Source organism: Akebia trifoliata, chromosome 2 (genome assembly GCF_017979445.1).
Source record: "Akebia trifoliata isolate Shusen 1 chromosome 2, ASM1797944v1, whole genome shotgun sequence".
Lineage (NCBI taxonomy): Eukaryota > Viridiplantae > Streptophyta > Magnoliopsida > Ranunculales > Lardizabalaceae > Akebia > Akebia trifoliata.
In genome coordinates, this window is record NC_141376.1 from 10,429,089 (window position 1) to 10,452,899 (window position 23,811).

Consider the following 23,811-nt stretch of genomic DNA (forward strand, 5'->3'; position numbering starts at 1 on the left):
GTGGGTGCAAAGAGAATATAACAAAAAAATATTTGATTAAGTGTGCAATTAGAAAATTCATTTTTTAGGGGTGTATGAAGAGTGAATTAGTATAATGAGCATTTAAGTGTGCCAATAACACTTGATTTCTTTTATTTCAATTTTTTAATTTTTATCTATATTTTTTTGAAGGACCCTACAAAATTGTCTTAGAGCAACTCCAATAAAGATATTAAAATTCATATGCTAAAAGGTGCCAGGTAAGCAATTTTTACACATGCTAACTAACAAGCATATAATTCAATTAAGTATTTATAAGATTTAACATTTTTTAGTTTTTGCACTTTTAACACATGCTAACAGACAAACATACAATTCAATTGAGTATTTATAAGATTTAAAAATATAAAAAAAAAAATTCCTTTGGAGGTCCAAACATACTAACAATCCTAGCATGTGTTCAGCATTTAAATATAGTTATTTTTATGTAGAGAGGACATATAGAGATTCGAAGGTGTGACATTAGGAGTTAACCTAGTTACCTTATCAACTGAGCTAACCTCTTATGATATTTAAAAGGCTGGTATTAATAACATGAATTTAAACATTTTTAACACACATTTTAACCAGACCATTGAGATATATTTGGCTAAGTAGATGATGTGGTTCTGACACCACTAACTTGTACACTGTGGACTCTCTTACTCCATTTTCTCTCAAGTCTAATCTTTTCATGAATGCGGATGGTATGCACCCATGGTAGAGAATTGAAGCCCTCCTCCCCAGGGTTTTTAAACTCGTCCGAGACCGAGACGTATTGTCCGAGTTAACTCGGTATCAGAGTTGAATGAGACCAACTCACAAAGTCATTTTTGTGACCGAGTTTTACATTTCACGTTTAATTTTTCGAGTTATCTCATGAGACGTCTCAAACGTATCGGAAAACTCATCCAAGACGACTCAGTATCTGAGCTGAACGAGACGAGATGCAATACCGAGTTTAAAAACCATGCTCCTCCCACACCCAATACACACCACATAAGTCGATTATAATCCAGGGAATGATAAGGCGCTAATTCCTTAGATTACGACTTACATGACGTATGAGGGGAGGAGAGTTTCAATCCTCCACGCTGGGTGCATACGATCTGGACTCATCTTTTCATCGTCTACGTGGACAGCTCTTAATAGGTTTACAGCTTTGTATTTGAACGTCAGAATATCGTTATCTGCCTCTCTTAAATTTCATCTTCTCAAAGAAAGACAACAGATAGCAAAGAGAGAAAAACTAAAAATGCGGAGTAGCGGACGGGGAGGAGAAGATAAAGTTCCCTTGTTACAAGAATCATCACCAACCGTCCAATTAATAGAAGATGACAATAACCTTGATGATCAAAATCTAATAAAGAAAGTTTTTATCGAATCAAAGAAACTATGGCACATCGTCGGTCCTGCAATCTTCAGCCGCGTCGCATCTTTTTCCATGAACGTCATTACCCAAGCCTTTGCAGGTCACTTGGGTGATCTCGAACTCGCTTCTCTCTCCATCGCTAATAATGTTATTGTTGGCTTCAACTTCGGTCTCTTGGTAATAATTTCAAAGGGTCCTTTTATTTTTCTTTAAATTTTTTTTTTATTTCTAATTTCTGATTATTTATTTATTTATTTGTTTGTTAGTTAGGGATGGCGAGTGCATTAGAGACTTTATGTGGGCAAGCATTTGGGGCGAAGAGATATAACATGTTGGGGATTTATATGCAACGTTCATGGATTGTTCTGTTTCTTTGCTCTGTTCTTCTTCTACCCTTTTATGTGTTTGCGACACCGATTTTAAAGTTAATAGGGGAACCAGATGACGTGGCAGAGCAATCAGGATTGGTGGCTTTGTGGTTGATTCCACTTCATTTTTCTTTTGCTTTTCAGTTTCCTTTACAGCGATTTCTTCAAAGTCAGCTTAAGACAGCTATTATTGCATGGGTTTCTTTGGCTGCTTTGGTAGTTCATGTGTTATTGAGTTGGTTTTTTGTTTATGGGCTTAAGCTTGGTGTGGTTGGAACTGCTGCGACTTTGAATTTTTCCTGGTGGGTTTTGGTATTTGGATTGTATGGGTACACAGTTTGTGGTGGATGTCCTCTTACTTGGACTGGTTTCTCTTCTCAAGCCTTTTCAGGACTTTGGGAATTTCTTAAACTCTCTGCTGCTTCTGGGGTCATGTTATGGTACATATATAGATTCTCTCTCTCTCTCTCTCTCTCTCTCTCTCTCTCTCTCTCTCTCTCTCTTACTTCTGAATATTTGATGGACAGCTTGGAGAATTGGTACTACAGAATACTGATACTGATGACCGGGAAACTAAAAGATGCTAAAATTGCAATCGATGCTTTATCTGTCTGGTAATCTAGTTATTCTGTTTTTTTTTTTCCTTTTTTTGGTTTAATTATAGTTTTTTTTTTTGAAGATATTTGATGCTTTTGTTAATTATGTGCTAATGAGTTCTGATTATGTTTTTATTGGGTTTTATTGGCAGTATGTCCGTCAATGGGTGGGAGATGATGATTCCTCTTGCCTTCTTTGCTGCAACTGGGTATGTTTTCTTTTTTTTCTTTTTGCGGAAAATTATTTGAAGGACCTTGCGGAATGCTTTTTTCTAAGTAATCTCTAAGTTTTCCACGGTAGCTTGACAGGACATTTAGTAAACCTTTTCTTTTTCAATGGCCCCTTGATATTGTCGAGTTCATAATTTTTACTGTTGAACTTGACACTTTGTCATTTATGGTACACTAAATTACATAGAAAATTAGACAGAAATTGAAGTTTTGTGGAAAATATCAAATTTTCAATGTTAGATGTGTCAAAAACTTTAAATTTGTGCAAAAATTGATGGAAAATACTGAAATGACAAAACAATATTTACTGCGATTCTCACAAATCTGACGTGGGATGTATATATAACCATAGATGTGTTTTCTCGTGATACGAGTAAAAATCATCTATGGTTATGTATGCATGTCCACATCAGACTTGTGAGAATCACAGTAAATCATGTGTCACCCCAGCACGGTTCAAAATTGATTTGTCAACATCTCTAACTTTCCATCATTAATGGCAAATCTTTTTCTTACCCCCTCCATTTGGAAAACGACTCACTAGTGCATGGCAAATCAATAGAAAATGACCATTTGCGAGGGATGTTGGTTCATGACTATTTGCATAATTAATTTATGCTAAAATTCTTAGAGCAAGTCCAACAGACTCTTTAGATGTCAGATGCTCTTTATTATAAAGAGTCCAATGAAAAATTAAGGGTCTAACAAACTCTCTATTACTTAAAGTTTAAATAATTTACACAAAAATAGAGACCAAGATTCAATGACTGTAGTGACTAGTGAGGGTGCTCAACTTGTTATTGTTAAAAAAAAATAATATAAAAACATAGAAAAATACTTTCCTCGCTACCTTAGGGTTGTTGGGTCACATGAATTATCACATTAATAATTGACCACAATATCCTTCTAGATTTTGTGGAAAAATTCATTACAAATTTTTTTTAACTTGGTCCAAGGTGTTGAAAAGGATGACTATTGAATTCCTAAAACTTAAAATTATCAATCAAGGGTAAAAGATAATGAATTTTTTTTTTAAAGTTCTTAGAATTTCGTTCTCTAGAATTATGTGGCATCAAATCATGTTTTTGGATTTTAAAATGTAAGGTCACAACTCTTATTAAGATTTTAGTCAATTTTTAGTAAATGAAAGATTTGCTGAGTCTGTTGGAACACTCAAAATTTTAGGTTAGTTAGATTAAAATTTATCAGATTTTGACAAAATATGCTTTTTATTGTAAAGAGCATTGTTGGAGATGCTCTTAGTGCTAAAAAGCTAGAGATTGACATTAATTAATTGTTTATGCTAACCACTTGCATCAATCTTGTTCATTTCTCTTCACCGTTAAATTATAGGATCATCGCATGCATTTTTGTACGTGTAATTGGAATTGAGATTTTCTTCTTAACAAAAATAAAATGGTATTAAGCTGATGAATTAATGGCGTATTGAAAAAAGCATCCAATGGATTTGGTGGCGAGCAATTATGTTTTTGGATTTACAATTTTCTTTGTACACGTGGCATTAATCATTGGTTTGTCACACTTAAGTGGGACTTTTCTAACCTCCATGAGGGTGTTAATGGGTACCCATTTAATTGTAATCGGAATCGAAATTGGAACCAAAACCCCTAGTTCCGATTTCCTTTTTATTGGAATTGATTTGAGTCATGTCTTAAATGGAACCGAACTGATAGGAATCAAAATCGTTAGGTTCTATCCAATAGGCACCCGTGGGTATTCGGAACCGATTTATTTTGTAATTTCTTTCCATACTATAGATTATTTGAGATATTTTTTTATTTCAAAATAAATGCATGTTATATAAAATTCTTCACTTTTTCATTTAAATTTTCAAATGGAAATTAAAATGATTTACTTTTCCAAAAATTTATTACTTTTAATTAAAATAAATTTTTATTTTTTAAAAAAATCATTAATTTGTACCTTCAGTATAACAAATTATAACTAAGCTAATAATTTTGTTGATAATGTTATAATTTTTTTATAGGAAAAAAAAATCTTATAATGATTTGAAATGCTTTTTTATTTCATTCCATTCTTGAGAATCGGAACTGATGGGTATTTATGATTTTTTACAGTTTTGATTCCGATTATATTTATTTTGGAATTAGACCCATAACCAACAAGAATTAGAACCAAACTAAATATAATGGTTATGATTCTAAATAGAGGTGAAACTTGGTCCGGTTCAAATCGAGAACCGAACCAAACCGATAGCTTTAGGGTGGTTTGGTTTGGTTTGGAGCAACTTAAAACTTCAAAGTTCCTTGCAATCCGAACCGGAACCGACACAATCACATAAACCCACATGCAATGAGTGCATCCCCAAATTACAAAATTACTCTCATGAGGCTTTGTACGATTAGTTATTTCAAAATCTAAGAAATCTTGGATTGACTCTCTGTAACCAAAAAATCTCTCCATCCATATTTGACAAGAGAAAAAAACAATTTTTTATTAGGTTTGAGATTCTCCGATAAAGTAGGAGGCTGAGATAAGAGGAAAAACACAAATTTCCTATCTTTTAGAAAAGAATAATTCTGGTCCCAAAGAACGTTGATGTCCATATCTGGGATGCTGAGATGGGAGGAAAAACATCATAATTAGTACCTATTCTTCAGGAAGAAACTTTAGGTCAATTATTGTTATATTATGTTATGATACTATTCATCTTTGATTGATGAAGTTTAAATGTGTGGCTCCAGTGGACTGATATTTCTCAAGTTAATTGACATACATAAAAAATTTAAAATTATGATTTATCTTTTAATGGGAAACTTCTGTGTCCAACGCTCAGATACGAAAGGGGTTTTATGGGGCCACTTTTCCTAGTTATATAAAAAGAATCATGATAATTTGACGCTCCCTTCACAGAACGATTGATCCTTTGCTTCGGGATACACAATAAAAGGATTTATAGTTCTGTAACTGCTAGATCAAGGACTATATGGTATGGGATGGTATGGAGCGGGGCGGGGTAGAGAAAAGAGCGTCAAATTATCATTTGTAATATAAAAAATAGTCAAGTTTGTGGCTCACCTTCTTATCTATGAAAAAGAAGTCATAAATAATTTTGTTATAAAAAAACATATTTTATAATAAGTTGATTTAAATCATACCTGGAATTGGAGATGCAAATTGGGGAGGCCCGATGCAATTTTTCTTGGTCATGCCCATAAAGGATCTTATTCCTAAATGTAGCAACAACTAAAGTAGTCTTGATGACCATGCCGAGAATGAGTTTGGAGCTTGTCAGTACTGTGGTACCTTTAGTCGATAGTCATCCCATTCGATTTGTGGAAACCTGACTAAAGTCTAGACCCCCAGAAGGCAGAAGCCTATCCAGATAAGGAAATGTCCGACTTAAATATGTATCCTCGACAAGTTATGTCGAGAAAAGTTAACTTCTTGTATTACTCGCATTTCTTAACAGACCACAAGAATCCAGAGAATGGATATTCCTATATTCCATGAATCACAAAGAAGAGACCATAGAGAAGAGGATGGTTATAGAATGATGATATCTATAATAAATAAAAAAAAGGGAGTTTTTCATGGAAAAGGGACTTTTTTAACGTCTTCAATGATCATAGAGCTTTGAACCCCTAACTAATGCACAAGTTTGAACGTCAGAGTTTCTTTGGCATGTACCACACCAATGTCTCAGATCAGAGTAAAATCATAGGTACCCGTTACTACTATTAGGAATTCAAGGTGAAAGTGATTTATTGAAAAAAGATAACTAGACTGAACATGTTATATGATTCTTTTTATTTTTTTTATTTTTCAAACGAGATTTATGATTAGTAATTAGTAGGTACAAGTAGGTTTTGAATCCAGGTTGTTGTACCTTCTAACCTTATTTATATTTTAATATGACCTTTTTGAAAAGAATAAAATTATACTAGATTACTTTTTAAATTAGGATTGATTACTATTTTTCAATAATTTTTATTTAAATCCTTCTTAAGATTATTATTATTCATCGGACATTAATGACACTACTTTTTTTTTTATCATAAAAAGAGAGTTTACAGTGTAGAATTATACAACAGAGATGATAACATACAATATTGATATAAACTAAGTCACTAATTAATTTTCTTTGATATCATGTAGAAGCATAAATTTCTATTGATTATCGATGGTAGGATTACAAGAACTCGATGTATGTTTAAGCGGCTACACGCATGCAATAAAGTGTTATGATTTGTTATGATACAGAGTAAGGGTTGCAAATGAGCTTGGTGCAGGCAATGGAAAGGGAGCAAAATTTGCGACAATAGTGTCGGTTGTGACATCTATAATACTAGGGATCTTCTTTTGCATTCTCATAATGATTTTCCATGACAAGTTCTCTTATATTTTCACCTCAAGTGCACTTGTCATCAATGCTGCTGACAAGCTTGCAGTCCTATTAGCCTTCACAATTCTCCTCAACAGTGTTCAACCAGTTCTCTCTGGTAATTCAGCTCTAGCTTTCCCACATTTTCTACCAGCGCACATAATTATAACCCGAGAGCCATTCTAAAAACTGACTTCCTTCAACACTGTGCTTAAAGCATCGATGTGGCTATGTCCAAAGAACCATAGATTTTTTTCCTAGAGATACGAGGAAAAAAATCTATGGTAGGAAGTGAGTTCAGCATTTTTCTTATACCTCACATCTAATGGTGAAAATTTGTGTGTAAATGCAGGTGTGGCAGTTGGATCAGGATGGCAAGCCTTCGTGGCGTACATTAACATTGGATGCTATTATATTATTGGGGTTCCACTCGGAATCGTGCTGGGCATGGTCTTTAATCTTGGCGTTATGGTACTTAATATTTTTTATTTTTTGTTTTGGCTCATATAAGTAAGGCATATATAGTGGTCATAATATAGGTGAGACACGGGTGGGGATGACAGTATTTAATAGGGCTATGGTGCAAATCTGGGAGGTTAGGTCAGTTTCGCTCTGCCGTGTGGTGTGGGTGAGTCGGGATTTGCTATTAACAATTGATGTATAGTGCAAAGCTATTAAATCAACACCAAAACTATCATGTGTTCCTAAAGAAGTAAAGCTAAAGGATTTTGAAAAGGAAGTGCTAGAAATTGTCAGTATGGAAGCAGATCGGGATCAATGATGCATCTTGATTGGATGCGGAACGACGATCAATTGGTCCATTGCTCAACTTGAGGAGTGGATCGATTCAGATTGCGATGACGACCCAAGCCCGGGTTGTTGAAATGCTTGTGGAAATATCGTCATTGCGATCTTGGGTATATAGTATATGGCATCTTCTTGTTGATTTAGAAGCTTAGCACCTTCATTTGTTAATAACAAATTTTTACTAAGATGAGAATGGAATAGTGGCAATAGAAAGTGGTGAGGTATTGCTAGTGGTGGAGAGTGACATAGCGGAAGTGTCTCAATCAATAGATTTTAAAGGAATTAAAAAATTGTGTTCAATGGAACACACAAAACCATTTTGAATTAATAGATTTAAGTACGGAAAAAAGGGAAAACCAAAAAAATAAATTGAAATAAGAGAAATAGTTAAATCCAAAATTTATTGAATAAATTGATATCTCAAAATCTATATGTGAAGTTTTATATATAGATAATTTCATCATAACAAAGGAAAAGACATCTTTGGACTATCCTTCCATCCACCATTGCTTGGGATATCTGGAGAGAGCGCAACAACAGAGTATTCCACAGTAAGGAGAGCTCATCTCACAAAGTGATCTTAGAGATTTTGGGGTTACTGTTTCTTTGGTCTAAGATGAGTAAGGACTTTGAAGGGGTTTGCTTTCAAGATTTTGTGTTTAATTGAGACGTCTTCTATGATCCTTGGATTCATGACGATTTTGTTTTTTTACTTTGTTTTTCTTTCTTGTTGTTTTTCTTGCTTTGATGTATGGGGGGCTACCTCAGCCTCCTCTCTCCTTCTTTATTAATAGAATTTATACTTATAAAAATAAAAAATAAAAACTTAAAAACCTTTTAAATTACTAAAAAGTAATTTTCTTAATCTAAACCTAATTATAGCCTAAAGAATAAAAAATTAAAAGAAAAAGAAACAAAACAAGGAATAGTTACTCCTAAAATAACTATGAAATAAAAATCTTACTAGAACTAGAAAATAGAAATCCTGTTAAAACTAGAAAAAAGAAATTCTATTAGAACAACAAACAATTATTATCCCATCGTCGGGATAATAAGGAAGTATATCCTTCACATTGAAACGCCTATACTTGTCGATATCATGCTTGTATTTCACTGGTTGAGAAAGCTTCGATTTGGCATAAATGGGATGCAAAACAATGTTCACTTTGTTTTGCATTAAGGAGTAGGTGATGACTCTTTCACTGCATGTGACATCCTTGTCATGGAGCCAAGGTTGACTTAAAAGTAATTGGCAATAGGGACAATGTCGCATAAAATCTGATCCGTGTATGCATTTATGCTAAATGCAAGGTTGCATTGTTGAGTGACTTGCTTGCAATATTCATCATCAACTCAACCTATTGAATAAGATCTAGGGTGTGGAGTGGTGGGCAGCTTGAGAGATTCTACCATATGCGACGAGATGACGTTCTTGCTACTCCCACTATCGATGATCAACTGTCACAACTTACCTTGAATTTTGCAAGTGGTGTGGAACAAATTATGCCTTGTGGGAGGATCAACACGTTGGACAGAAAGAAAGTTGTGAATTACACAAGAACGATATTCTCCATCTTCATCATATCCATATGCATCATAAATCTCAATTCTATCATCTCCAACAGTATCAACATCATCTTGATGTTCACATTCGGCCTCTACAACTAGGACTTGTTGACTATGACACACCTCCAAGGTGTGATCAGGTTTGCCACATTTTAAGCACTCGTTTAACTTGGGATGTGCATAAGGGTTGGTTGGTTTTGATTTAAAAGGGGGTGATTGATTATTGTTGTTGGCTTGATTGGGATAAGAAATGGTCGAATTAGTTTTATTTTGGTACTCGATTGAGGGTTTGGGCTGGTTGGGAGGTGTAGGTGGAAGTAGAGGATAAGAGGTGGAGGCATACGTGTAAATGGATCATGTTAGGGCTGATTTCGAGGTGGATATCGTAAAAGGGATGGGAAGATTGAGGGGAATTGGAAAGTTTTGATTGGGGTGGTGTTTTGAGGGGATTTGGGGGGTTGTCGCAGCATAGTATGGCTGTCCATCAAGGTGTGCGGGTGGTAGTGGATGGGTAAGGGCAGCTAGGGGGTTATGGTTGGAAGTTACCTCACGGCTGAAAATTGACAGAGAACTCTCTGATTGCCTAGGTTGATCTTCTCTTTCCTTCTTTATCATTAAGCTTGTCAAAACTACTCAAGATCATGTCTTGCATTTTGGTGATCAAACGATCTTCAAATTCTTCTAGACTTCGATCCGGTTGCTCATTGGTGACAAAATTATTGCTTTCAGCTATGTTGTGGTGGATCTCATCAAGTCTCTGATACTACTTGACGTAATAGAAGGTGTGAATCAATAGATTCAAAAGGATTTAAGAGATTGTGTTAAATAGAACGCACAAAACAAACAAATTTGAATCAATAGATTCAAGCTTGGAAAGAAAGGAAAAAATTAAAAATTAAAAATTAAAAAATTAAAACAAGATAAATAGCTAAATCCAAAATTTATTGAATGAATTGATATCTCAACTTCATCATAACAAGTTAGAAATATTTTAAAATACTAAAAAATAATTTTCTTTACCTATCTATAATATAATAGCAACTTTTTAAAACTATTATAACACAATTTGGATATTTTTAAGCACATCTAATTATAGCCTAAGAATAAAAACGAATTTTAACAAAAATAGAAACAAAATAAAAAATAGTACTCCTAAAGTCACTATGAAATAGAAATCTTGCTAGAACTAGAAAATAAAAACAAATCCTATTAGAATAGAAATTAGTTAAGATTCTAATTAAAATTGTAGGTGTCCTACATCAGATAGAGCAGGGGTTGGGCAGTTGAAGAAATTGAAACACCAAAGAAGGGTTGGATATAAGCAAAGTAACTCATAAAAAATATAATATATTAAGCATGAAATTCAATTGTTGGGATAAGAACACTTTAATTTATTTTAAAGGTGGTGTTGTATCAGCACATTCAATTGGCTTTTGTATTTGACAGTCGTTTTTTTTATGGGTTGCTTTTGCTGAGTCAATGGATCTTGACACCATTGAGAAAAGTGTAATTGTGTCTTTTATTAATTTTACATTAGGATAAAGATCTCTAGTTGTGTCAATGGTTAAAGTCTATGAGTGTTTATACCATGACCTTGGTTCAAAACTCGCTTTCACTTACTAATGAATGATCACTTGCATTCCTAGTAGTAAAAAAAAATAAAAGAGAGCTCATGATCAACTATTAGTCTATAATAAATAATTATGATGACTGGTTGTTCTAATGAGTACATATGAAATCGATGGCCTATAGGGTATATGGGCCGGGATGATTGGTGGGACTGCGGTTCAGACTTTGATATTGGTAATCATCACGGCTCGATGTGATTGGGATAAAGAGGTAAAATAATTTGAACAAATTCCACTAGTTATACTTGCACATACAGGTTATATACTCACTCTCTCTGTTTTTGCAGGCTGCCAGGGCGAGCTTGCGAGTGACAAAAATGGGAGATTCAAATCAACAATTAAAATAATTTCCCAAGGACTGTGGTTAAGCACTTTTGTTTTTTTGGTGGTCTAGAAAAATGCATTTTGATAGGATGTAAAGATTTCTAAAAAAAATTTGGACAAATTCGAGATGTGATTTTCTGATCTAGACAAAGAACATTGTTTGGTGTTTAATTGTGTTATCGCATTTACCAGGTTCATTGGTTTGCTTGGTTGAATTGATTTCGTAGTTTGTGATTTCACTCCAATTGCATGTGATGTTTCAAGGGATCCAATAAGTTTTGCTCCTAGAGATCCAATGCTTGAAAATTGGCCATCTCCCCACTTCCATTGAACCTATTGTTGGCACACACACCACTGATGAATAGATTACATCGTATCTAGGACAATGGTTTCCATTCACAAATAATTGCCTGATCATAAGAATTTTTAGACTTTCATTGAAAATAATGTATTTGCAGCTTGAATCAATCTCCATACAGATTTGTGCCAATGTTAACCTCCAACTTTTGTTTGTAAGATCTGAATGTAAGTGGTGCCCAGTTCAATGGCTATCATCCCAAATGATTAAGATGACTGTAATTGCAGAGGTAAATTTTGCAGCTGCATTCATAGTGGGATTGATCTAAGGAGCTCCCTTTCAGGCTTTAACCTTAGATTCCATCCATGAAGGAATAATGGACAGCCTCCTATTGTCCATATTGCTATGTTACAGATCGTTTCACAATCCTCCTGAAGGCATAATAAATTAAAAAAGAAAAAACCTTAGTTTAGGGACAAAACCTCCATTGAACCTTTAATTTTTCTAATTTTGGCTATTACCGCTTTGCGGCCTTGGTTGTAGAGATGCTTCCCAAAATGTATCCAACTAAAGAGTGTTCCCATCTTTCCTCCTTTCCTAATATTGATCTAGGGTCATAGATCATGCTACTTGCATGTGCATGAATCTGGGAAAGAGGAAAGAGAACAATCCTCATGTTCTTCTTGCCTATGAAAAGCCCGATGAACAATAATCAAGAAAATACAAGATTTAAACCAAAGATGAGAGACTTTCACTTCATTTGACAATGAATGCAGCACTAATATAACTATGGGGTTTCTAAACAAAAACCAACTCTCCAGGATCAGTGACCTTCATTGAATCAATGATTTGATTTAAATTTGTAACTTATCAATTTAATCATATGGACATTTGTGGAGGGTCAAATCAGTAAACCCCAAGATGGTGACACGTGTTTCGTAGGGATACATGGAGAACCAACCTAAGATGGATTTATCGAGCTGTGAGCTCTTAGGAGGTCAGCTTAGAGCTTGGCACAGTGGAGCATGATGCCAAAAGATATCAGGTAAGGGGGATTCTTTTGAGCGATGTGCCATTACAAATCATCCCAAATCCTTGATTTATAGGGTTTTAGGTGTTGTGGATTTCTATTGTTAGAAGGATTCTAAGGGAAGAAGCATTTCAAAAAGGGATAAGATCATAATTAAACAAGCAAGGATTGCTTAATTAGGATAATGATAGAATTAGAAACATCTAAAAGGGGGATCTTCATCCTATTCCCTATGAAAAGGCACACCTATTCAAACCGAAGGTACTCAATTTCTTTACATAGAAACTCTGGCAAAATTGATTTGTGATCTAACTTAGGCGTCAGAGGCTCTGTGCTGCAGACACACCCAGGAGACTTTGGAGGATAAAGAAGCATCATTAGATTTAACAGATCTCAGAGCAGGGAGAGGATTTTTACCTCTACGACATCTAGAATGGAAAGTTGTATCTCAATTTGAACATGCATGACATCAACACAAAATGTAATATGCATGACATCCAAACACGAAATGTACAGATCAATGTTGGGTTTCGTAGAAGTAATTTTATGCTCTACCTGGAGACCTGCAACCTCCTGTTGACTCTCATTTTGTGTTCTTTGCAATCTTGGGTGTGCTTGCACCACAGATCCTCCGACGCTCAAGTTGGCCACAAAATAATTTTAGCAAAGTTTTTCATAAAAGAAATTGTGTATCTTTGAAAGTCCATGCATACCCTATATATAGAGGATGGGATAGGATCCCCTTTTAGACGTTTCCTTTTGATCTCATCCTAATTAAGTCGCTTACTTAATTAGGATTTTAGCCCCTTTTGAATCCCTTTCAATCTAGCAACTCTCTAATATGAATCCCTTAAAAAACAATGCAAAAATCCCTAGAAATCAAAGATTCAGCATGATCCGCACAGTATACCGTTCAAGAGAGTATTTTCCCAACCTTAAGCTTTTTAATACTGAACACTCGCTCTCTCGACCCTAAGTTGTGTTCAAGAACTACCGGCTCGGGGAATGTTTTTCTCTACTCTCACATAGCGGAAACTGTGCCACACAAGTTATTCTAAGCTTCCACAGCTCGAAAGTCGTCCCAATTACTTAGACTGGCATGTATCCCAAAATACACGTGTTTCTATCTCAGGGCTTGAACTTTTAACTCTCCACAGACTTCATGATTGTAGGGTATACAACATGTCGACTTAGTTTGAGTGTATATTTATGCTTCCATAAGTTCTTTTAGAGGTGAATTAGTTGACTTGAGATCACCTAGTACCAACTGCACTCAATCCCTTAAAAAATCCTTTTTTGCATTCTATGCGTATGATTGCATTCTAAAAAATGAAAAAGAAGAAGTAAAAGAAATAAAGATTGAACTCTTTCTTTTCCTTCTTGATTGGCCAAGCTTATGATTGACCTTTAACTCCACCCTTTTTCTTCTTCTTTTATTGTTTCAAATTACTCCAATTAGTCGCCAACCCAACAAGAGAAATTTAAGCACTTTTATTGGGACAAGGTCCACCAACAAAGACCCCAATTCAATTATGTTATACTTCTTTGACTTTATATATATATTTCTTTTCTTTGACTGTATTCAAACTGCCTTATCCCCAACTGTTGAACTTGGTGGAACATTTCATAAAGATATACTATAAGATTTATGAGATTACTTGGGGAAAAAATAATAGAAAAAAGGGGGAAAAAATAGTGAAATATTTGTCAAGTATCAACTAATGCCGTCTCAATGGTGATTTCCAATGTGTGCAAAATGAAAATTTTGATTTTGGTTTCAATGGTTAAAAGTAATTTCAGAGTTTTAGTTTAATAATATAAATAATATCTTAAATAGTAAAAATCAAGACTGAAAAAAAAAAAATTCTTTACAAAATTAGATGTAATCCAAACCTGATCCATCAAAATCAAATTTGATGCCGACACGATGTTTGTTCATCACCATCACTTTTGGCGCCTACACAATCAAACGGAGTCTCAACGGAACTCGATAAATACTTTCAAGTCGATGTACCCTCTCCGTCAGCTATCTTATAGGCGACCTAACGGAAGAACTGTTGATAATTCTTCCATCGACTGATCCCCTCGACGCCACCGCTCCAGTTACCTTTGCGACTACTCCCGCCGGAAAGTGACCCATCTCCCGTGGGAGAAGCGACACAAGCTTCCTACTCACAATCTGCTTTCTCATGTTTTCTGGCAATCTCAATGTGAATCTCTCGCAATTCTCTCCAAGTTGAACAAGTGAGTGACTTGTGGAGTCCGATCGAGGAAATTTTCCAGTGCTTCGCAGTCTCGTCTGCTCGATCTCGCTGGACGGTTCTGGATCTGAATCTGAGTTGAATTTATCACTTCAGGCTGTATATCTCTACTACGGATCGAGATCTGATTCTGCGCTTCGTCGATTTCTGATATACGACTCTCAATATCTGATCCGTCCTCCTGATCCGGAACGTGTGTCAGATCGGCGGACGTAGTGGTGGTGGTTTGACCGGAATCCAGCAGTAGATCGGCACGGCAGAAGGGGCAAGTGGTGTGAAAAGCAACCCAAGCGTCGATGCATTCAGGATGGAACACGAGGTCGCATTTGGCGAGCAATCGAAGGGTTTCGACGTCTTCGAACTCGTCTAAGCACACGGCGCATTCTAGCGCTCCTTTACCTATCTTGAGCCCCTTTTCATCAGAATAGATGAAGGTTGGAAAAGTCTGGATCATGGACGGATCAAGACTCCGAACCGTCCGTCTGGACCGTTGAGACCGGTTCGTAGGACGGATGCTCCCACCCAGCCGCCAATGGTATGGTTTGCAGCAGCAGTTGTTGAAGCGGTTGATGATCCCGTGGTCTGCTGTTGCACAGAAGTCGATCAGTCGAGGGACTCAACGGCAGTTCTTCTTGTTATTTTTCCTTGACATGTGGACTTTACCCATGGAATTTGCGTCCCGTCTCGTCCAAGCCCGATACCGAGCCGTCTCTGATCAGTTTTCCAATATGTTTGAGATATCTCGTTCAAAAAGTTAAAAAATTGAATGTAAACTAGTAAATATCGGTCATAAAAGTGACTTGTGAGTGATCTTGTTCAACTCTGATACCGAGTTAAAATCATGAATTTGATAGGTTATATATATTTTTTTAAAGATTTATGTGGCACACTATTGTATTTGTATTACAAAAAAAGTCCCGATAAAATGACTCGCCAAATGATTTGGAGGGATAAATCACCTCCCATTCAGATCATCCATTCGCATCATCAATACGCATTCCAATGTGGACACGTGGCATCATTTGAAGACTTTATCTTAATATAGAAGAATCTTAATTTAAAAGATTATTCCCTTTTTTATGTAATTATTAATTCGACTGAGGGATAATATGATCAATAGTAATTTAATTAAGATTAAAATTCTTTTTAGGATCTTTCTATTTAATGGCTATGTAACTATGAGATTTATAGTGAAACGACTCCTCAAACCAGAGAAATAGCTAAATCGAAAATTTAACGAATGAATTGTTATCAATTAATATATCAAAATTCGTGTGTGAAACTTCTTATATAGATAATTTCATCATAACAACTTAAAAATCTTTTAAAATATTAAAAAGTAACTTTCCTAACTTAACTGTAATATAATAACTTTCTAAATATATTATAACTCAATTTGAACAGTTTTTAAATACTTCTAATTATAACATAAAGAATAAAAACAAATTTAAACAAAAATAGAAATAAAACAAAAAATAGTACTCTTAAAGTCAGAATGAAATAAAAATCTTACTAGAACTAGAAAATAGAAATAAATCCTACTAGAATAGAAACTAGTTAGGAGTTTAACTAGAACTATACATGTCCTACATCAAATAGAGCGGGAGTTAGGCAGTTGAAGAAATTGAAACACCAAAGAAGGGTTGGATATAAGCAAAGTAACTCATAAAAAATATAATCTATTAAGCATGAAATTCAATTGTTGGGATAAGAACACTTTAATTTATTTTAAAGGTGTTGTAGTCTCAGCACATTCAATTGGCTTTTGTATTCGACAGTCATGATTTTTATGGATTGCTTTTGCTGAATCAATGGATCTTGACACCATAGAGAAAAGTGTAATTGTGACTTTTATTAATTTTACATTACGATAAAGATATCTAGTTGTACTTGCATGTACAGGTAATTGTTGAGTCAATGGGTAAAGCCTATGATTGTTAATACCATGACCTTGGTTCAAAACTCGCCTTCACTTACCGATGAATGATCACTAATTTTGCATTCCTAGTAATTAATAAAAAAGAAAAGAGAGATCATGATCAACTATTACTCTATAATAAATAATTATGATGACTGGTTGTTCTAATGAGTACATATGAAATGGATGGCCTATAGGGTATATGGGCCGGGATGACTGGTGGGACTGCGGTTCAGACTTTGATATTGGTAATCATCACGGCTCGATGTGATTGGGATAAAGAGGTAAAATAATTTGAACAAATTCCACTAGTTATACTTGCCCGTACAGGTAATATACTTAATCTCTCTGTTTTTGCAGGCTACAAGGGCGAGCTTGCGAGTGACAAAAATGGGAGATTCAAATCAACAATTAACATAATTTCCCAAGGACTCTGTGGTTATGCACTTTTTTTTGGTGGTCTAGAAAAATGCATTGTGATAGGATGTAGAGATTTCTAAAAAAATTAGGGCAAATTCAAGATGTGATTTTCTGATCTAGACAAAGACCATCATTTGGTGTTTGATTGTATTATCGGGTTCATTGGATTTGCTTGGTTGAATTTGGTTTCATAGTTTGTGATTTGCCACAAAAGAATAGACTCCGATTTCTTGTGATGTTTCAAGGGATCCAACAAATTTTGCTCCTAGAGTTCCAATGCCTGAAAATTGGTCATCTTCCCAACTTTACATCATATGTAGGACAATTGGTTTCTATTCACAAATAATTGCTCGATCATAAGAGGTTTTAGACTTCCATTGAAATTGATGTATTTGCAGCTTGTATCAGTCTCCATACATGTTAACCTCAAAACTTTAGTTTGTAAGATCTGAATGTAAGTGGTGCCCAGTGCAGTTTGCTATCATCCCAAATGATTATGATGACTATAATTGCAGAGGCAAATTTTGCAGCCGAATTCATAGTGGTATTTATCTAAAGAGCTCCCTTTCAGGCTTTAACCTTGGATTCCATTCATGAAGGAATAATGGATGGCCTCCTATCGTCCATACTGCCATATTACTGATCCTTTCACAATCCTCCTGAAGGCATAATAATTTAGATAAGAAAAAACCTAAGTTTAGTCACAAAACCTCCATTTAACCTTTTTTTTTTTTCACATTTTGGCTATTGCTGCTTTGCGGCCTTGTCAGTAGAGATGCTTCCAAACATGTATCCAACTAAAGGGTGCTCTCATCTTTCTTCCTTCTCTAATATTGATCTAGGGACATAGATCATGCTACTTGCTTGTGCATGAATCTGGGAAAGAGGAAAGAGAACAATCCTCATTTTCTTCTTGCACTATGAAAAGCCCGATGATTTGGTTGCCATCTCATCTCTCTAGTTTTTTCTAGATCTAGCAGTTCATGTGATGAACAATAATCAAGAAAATACAAGATTTAAACCAAGGATGAGAGACTTTCACTTCATTTGACAATGAATGCAGCACTAATATAACTATGGGGTTTCTAAACAAAAACCAACTCTCCAGGATCAGTGACCTTCCTTGAATCAGTGATTTGATTTAAATTTATAACTTTTCAATTTAATCATTTGGACATTTGTGGAGGGTCAAATCAGCAAACCCCAAGATGGTGACATGCGTTTCATAGGATACTTGGAGGGCCAACCTAACATGGATTTATCGAGTTGTGAGCTCTTGGGAGGTCAGCTTAGAACTCGGCACAGTGGAGGATGGTACCAAAAGGAACAAACGATGTGCCATTACAGATCATCCCAAATCCTTGATTTATAGGGTTTTAGGTGTTGTGGATATCTATTGTTAGAAGGATCCTAAGGGAAGAAGTATTTCGAAAAGGGATAAGATCATAATTAAGCAAGCAAAGATTGCTTAATTAGGATAAGGATAGAATTAGAAACATCTAAAAGGGAGATCTTCATCCCATTCCGTATGAAAAGGCACACCTATTCAAACCAAAGGTATGCAATTTCTTTACATAGAAACTCTAGCAAATTTGTTATGTGATTTAACTTGGACATTAGAGGCTCTGTGTTGCAAGCACACCCAGGAGACTTTAGAGGAGTAAGAAAGCATCATTAGATTTTACAGATCTCGAAGTAGGCAGAGGATTTTTGCCCTTGCGACATCTATAGTGTAAAGTTGTATCCCAATTTGAACATCCATGACATCAACACAAAATGTAATATGCATGACATCCAAACACGAAATGTACAGATCGATGTTGGGCTTCGTAGGGCAATTTTTTGCTCTACCTTGTGCAACCTCCAATAGATTCTCATCTTGTGCTCTTTGCAATCCTCTTGGGTGTGCCTGCACCACAAATTTTCCAACACTCAAGTTGACCACAAAACAATTTTAGCAGAATTTTTTATAAGTGAAATTGCGTACCTTTGAATGTCCATGAATGTCATATTTATAAAGGATGGGATAGGATCCCCCTTTTAGATGTTTCCCATTTGATCTTGTCCTAGTTAAGTAACTATACTTAATTAGGATTTTAACCCCTTTTGAATCCCTTTAAATCTAGCAACTCTCATATATGAATCTCTTCCAAAATAGTGCATAAATCCCTAGAAATCAAGGATTTTGCCGTATGACACAACGTTCAAGAAAGTATTTTCCCAACCTTAAGCTTTCTGTTACCGAACACTCACTCTCCCGACCCTATGCTGTGTTCCAAAATTAGTGGCTCAAGGAATATTTTTCTCTATTCTCACATAGTAGAAACTATGCCGCACAAGTTCTTCTGAACTTTCACTGCTCAGAAGTCATCCCAATTACTTAGATTGGCATGTATCCCTAAATACACATATCTCCATCTTAGGACTTGAAGATAACTCTCCACGGGCTTCATGATTGTAGTGTATACAACATGTCAACCTAGTTTGAGTGTATATTTATGCTTCCATAAGTTCTTTTAGAGGTCAATTAGTTGACTTGAAGATCACCTTGTACCAATTGCATGCAATCCCTTAAAAAAAATAAATCATTTTTTTCGTTCTATGTGTTCATTGGATTCTAAAAAATGAAAAAGAAGAAAAAAAAAAAAAAAAAGATTGAACTCTTTCTTTTTCTTCTTGATGGGTCAAAACTTACTTTTGGCCGCAACTCCACCCTTTTTCTTCTTCTTTTATGGTTTTGAATTACTCTAATTACTCGCCCAACCCAAACACGAGTAATTTAAACACATTTATTGGACCAAGGTCCACCAATAAAGACCCCAATTCAATTATGATGTACTTCTTTTTACCATATTCAAACTGCCTTATTATCCCAAACTTTTGAGATAAACTATGATATTTATGAGATTACTTAGGGAAAAAAATAATAGAAAAATTGTGTGTGTGGGTGGGTGGGGAGGGAAAGATTTGTTAAATATCAACTAAAGCAGTCTCAATGGTTAAAGTAATTTCAGAGTTTTAGTTTAATAATATAAATAAAATCTTAAATAGTAAAAATCAAGACTGAAAAAAAAAAAAATTCTTTACAAATTAGATGTAATCCAAACCTGATCCATCAAATTTCATGCCGACCTGATGTTTGGTCATCACCATCACTTTTGGCGCTTATACAATCAAACGGAGTCTTAACGGAACTAGAAAACAACCTTTCGAGTAGACGAACCCTCTCCGTCAGCCATCTTAGGCGACTTAACGGAAGACGTCCTTAAGAAGAAGGGCGGCGTCATCGAGAACATCCACCGATCTGACTTCGTCCGCAAGAACTGTTGATAATTCTTCCACCGACTGCTCCCCTCGACGCCACCGCTCCGGTTACCCTGGCGACTACTTCCACCGGAAACTGACCCATCTCCGGTGGGAAAAGAGACACAACTTATCGTACGGTTCAGCTTCCCACTCACAATCTGCTTTCTCACGTTTTCTGGCAATCTCAACGTGAATCTCTCGCAATTCTCTCCAGGTTGAACAATTGAGTGCCCTGTGGAGTGCGATCGAGGAAATTTTCCAGTTATTCGCGGTCTCATCGTTCTCGATCTTGCTGGACGGTTCTGGATCGGAATCTGAGTTGGATTTATAACATCAGGCTGTATATCTCTACTACAATCCTCAGTTACACGGATCGAGATCTGATTCTGCGATTCGTCGATTTCTGATTCACGATTCTCGATATTTGATCCGTCATCGTGATCCGGAACGTGTGTCAAATCGGCGGAAGTAGTGGCTGTGGTTTGACCAGAATCCAGCAGTAGATCCGCACGGCATACAGGGCAAGTGGTGTGAAAAGCGAGCCAAGCGTCGATGCATTCAGGATGGAACACGTGGTCGCATTTGGGGAGCAATCGAAGGGTTTCGTCATCTTCGAACTCGTTTAAGCACACGGCGCATTCTAGCGCCCCTTTGCCTATCTTGAGCCCCTTCACATCAGAGTAGATAAACGTTGGAAAAGTCTGGATCATGGACGGATCAAGGCCCCGAACTGTCCGTCTGGACCGTAGAGACAGGTTCATCCGACGGATGCTCCCACCCAGCTGAGGATGATTGGCTGCGCATTGGCTGATGTATATAGAGAAGAAACCAATGAAAAAGAAGGCGATTATGAAAACGAGAATGATGATCGCTGTAGTGGGATTGAAGTTGTATGTGTTTGGGGTTGATGAGGTGTCTCTGTTTGGTTGTGCAGCCGCGAACGGTGTGGTTTGCAGCAGCAGCAGTAGCAAGAGAGGGTAGAAGGGGAATGATGATCCCATGATTTGCTGTTGCACAGAAGTCGATCAGTCGAGGGATCTGACGGCAGTTGTTGTTCTTGTTATTTTCCTTGACATGTGGAGTTTGAGATGGTACTTTTTTTTTTTTTTTTGGGGGATGAAATGCGTGTTGTGTAAGCAGGTAATGCTTAAGAAGGAGGAAGGTTGTACTGGAGAACAAGTGGCACCTGTATGGTTGAAGACGACTTGGTTTTCTGTCTTTATTTATTGTGCGTCTCTCAAGTCTAAGTTGATGTAAGCATACGGCCAATGGGCTGCTAAATGTTGGTCAACTAACGTATTGTTTGTCAATATCGGCCAGTAGGGTATTGTTAGCGTTCACCCTTACGCGTTAAGGTGCAATAAATATTTAAAATTGAATTTCGCACCGAAAATGCCCTTAAAAAAAATATTATTTTACCAATTTTTTTTCTCCTTTAAGGCGGGTGATAGCGGACAAGCCATCGGGACCTAAAGACTAACCTTATCTAGGATTAGTCCCGGACGGCATGGACCATCCCACCATGTTACGTGAAGTCATTAAGTAGCCACCTTATTTCCAAAATACTTTCAGATACTTACTCTTAGACGTATTTATTGTAGGTAACAAGTCCCTTCCAATTTCGATTCCTATTGATTTTAAACTGCCAAAATAATTCTTGTTGTCGAGTAAAATTCTAATTGGAATCATCAATTTTGTTTTTCGTACGATGATAATTCTCCATTCCTATCGATTTTAAACTGCTACATTGGACCAATACTAGCCAAGTTCTTGTTGACGATTTTGATTGGAATTTCATTTGAGAACAAGAATTTTTTAAGGAGAAAATTATTGATAGCACCGATCAAGGACGAAGCCAAGATTTTTCCCATGGGGCAACCAAGATTGGACAAAAAATTGGGGGACAACTAAGAGTGGAATTTATTTATTTATTTTTTTTTGTGGGGGTAATAATAATGGATTTTTTTATCCACCGTTAAAATCTGTTGCAATAGTTCACTAATCCATAGACTTTGAAAATTCTTGTGGGATAAGTGCCCCCCCCCCCCCCCCCCCCCCCCCCGTGCCCACTGTAAATCCGCCCCTAGTATTGATTCCAATTCCATTAATTTTATAATCGGAAGTGGTAAGAATCAAAATTGATAAAATTTACAAAAAATTACTTAGAGGACCTTGGTGGAGGGTTTTTTTATTTTTATTTAAATAATCCCTAAGTTTTGGACAGTCTCTAATAGTTCATGTAGTAAACTTTACTTTTATTAACAATCAATGGACTTCATCTCCCATATTTCTCACGATTGAATGTCTTAACCGTCGAACTCTTTGTTTTCATAAAATAAAATAAAAAAAATAGTTTTTTGGCGTCTCAATTGAGTTTTGGAGATTCCATTCCACCAAAAAGGACCTAAGAAAGACGAAGAAGCCATTTTCAAGGTGTTTTTTCAAACATTTTGAAGATGTAAAATACTAGGATTTTTCCAAAAAAAAATTTCTTCTTAGTTTTGGGTGAAAATAGATTAAAAAAAAATGGTTCTTTTGGTTTAAAATCATCTAAACAAGCCATCATCTCAAATTTTTAGTTGATCTTTCCACGTATTTTAATCAAAAAACCTTTATAAAAAAATGGGTGGATTTTACCAATGTTGAGTTCACCATTTTTTTATTGTCAAGTTCGATAATAAATAAATAAAAAACGATGAGTTCGACAATAAACAAAAAGTGGTGGACTCAACAATAAATAAAAAGGCAATGAGTTCGCCTATAATGAGGGACCCTTGAGAAATAAAAAGTTTACTAAATATCCTATCAAGCTACAATCCAAAACTTAGGGAGTATTTAAAAATAAATTCCTCCACCAAGGTCCTTTAAGATTGCAATCCAACACCAAAGCCATCTAGTTTTCATGAAAAAACTCAAATTCGGAAGAAAAAATAAAATTCGGTGCTTGATCCAATGTTTTAAAAATGGACAATTATTGAACTATCATTGAACTCTCAAATTTTTATTAAAATTTAATCGTGAAAAATAACCATTTTGAATATCTTTTTTAATAATCTCATAGAATTTTATCTTCTACATAACATAGGATCATGTTTTTGGATGCCACAAGGTGACCTCAACGATGGGTGTAAGATTTGAAATCTTACCAAGTTAGTAAAGTTAGTTTGAATTAGCGAAAAAAAAAAAAGCCAAAAACTATACAACCCACTCTATATCAAAGTGTACAAAGAGATTTTCTGTGTGATTTGTCATGATGTACTCCTATATTGGAAAAAGATTTACTAGTACATTATTTGCGTCAC

At 35.7% G+C, this 23,811-nt stretch overlaps 2 protein-coding genes and 1 pseudogene across 5 annotated transcripts; 1 reads left to right on the plus strand and 2 right to left on the minus strand.

Moving 5' to 3' along the window:
• Window positions 1-1,173: 1,173 nt before the first annotated feature.
• Window positions 1,174-11,491, plus strand: LOC147409473 (protein DETOXIFICATION 27-like). 2 transcript variants are annotated; one of them, XM_086429365.1, is made up of 8 exons: window positions 1,174-1,567; window positions 1,657-2,198; window positions 2,286-2,372; window positions 2,507-2,563; window positions 6,831-7,069; window positions 7,304-7,422; window positions 11,077-11,163; window positions 11,240-11,491. In XM_086429365.1, exons 1-8 carry the CDS (start codon window positions 1,274-1,276, stop codon window positions 11,297-11,299), a joined length of 1,485 nt encoding a protein of 494 aa, XP_086285491.1. In that variant the 5' UTR covers window positions 1,174-1,273; the 3' UTR covers window positions 11,300-11,491. The 2 variants fall into 2 exon arrangements, with proteins under 2 accessions (XP_086285491.1, XP_086285498.1); XM_086429372.1 differs by having other exon boundaries at window positions 1,428-1,567; window positions 1,661-2,198.
• Window positions 8,594-15,340, minus strand: LOC147409474 (E3 ubiquitin-protein ligase ATL6-like). Its single transcript, XM_086429415.1, is given in 2 exon segments — window positions 8,594-14,876; window positions 14,879-15,340. Coding segments are annotated over 2 exon segments (687 nt in total). The 5' UTR covers window positions 15,320-15,340; the 3' UTR covers window positions 8,594-14,630.
• A 103-nt stretch (window positions 15,341-15,443) lies between these two features.
• On the minus strand, window positions 15,444-21,814 carry LOC147409475 (E3 ubiquitin-protein ligase ATL6 pseudogene; annotated as a pseudogene). 2 transcript variants are annotated; one of them, XR_015174025.1, is made up of 2 exons: window positions 20,311-21,814; window positions 15,444-15,576 (listed from the first exon to the last, which is right to left on the minus strand). The product of XR_015174025.1 is annotated as an E3 ubiquitin-protein ligase ATL6 pseudogene, transcript variant X2 (transcript). The 2 variants fall into 2 exon arrangements; XR_015174022.1 differs by lacking the exon at window positions 15,444-15,576 and adding an exon at window positions 18,865-19,112.
• Between the last annotated feature and the right edge of the window lie 1,997 nt (window positions 21,815-23,811).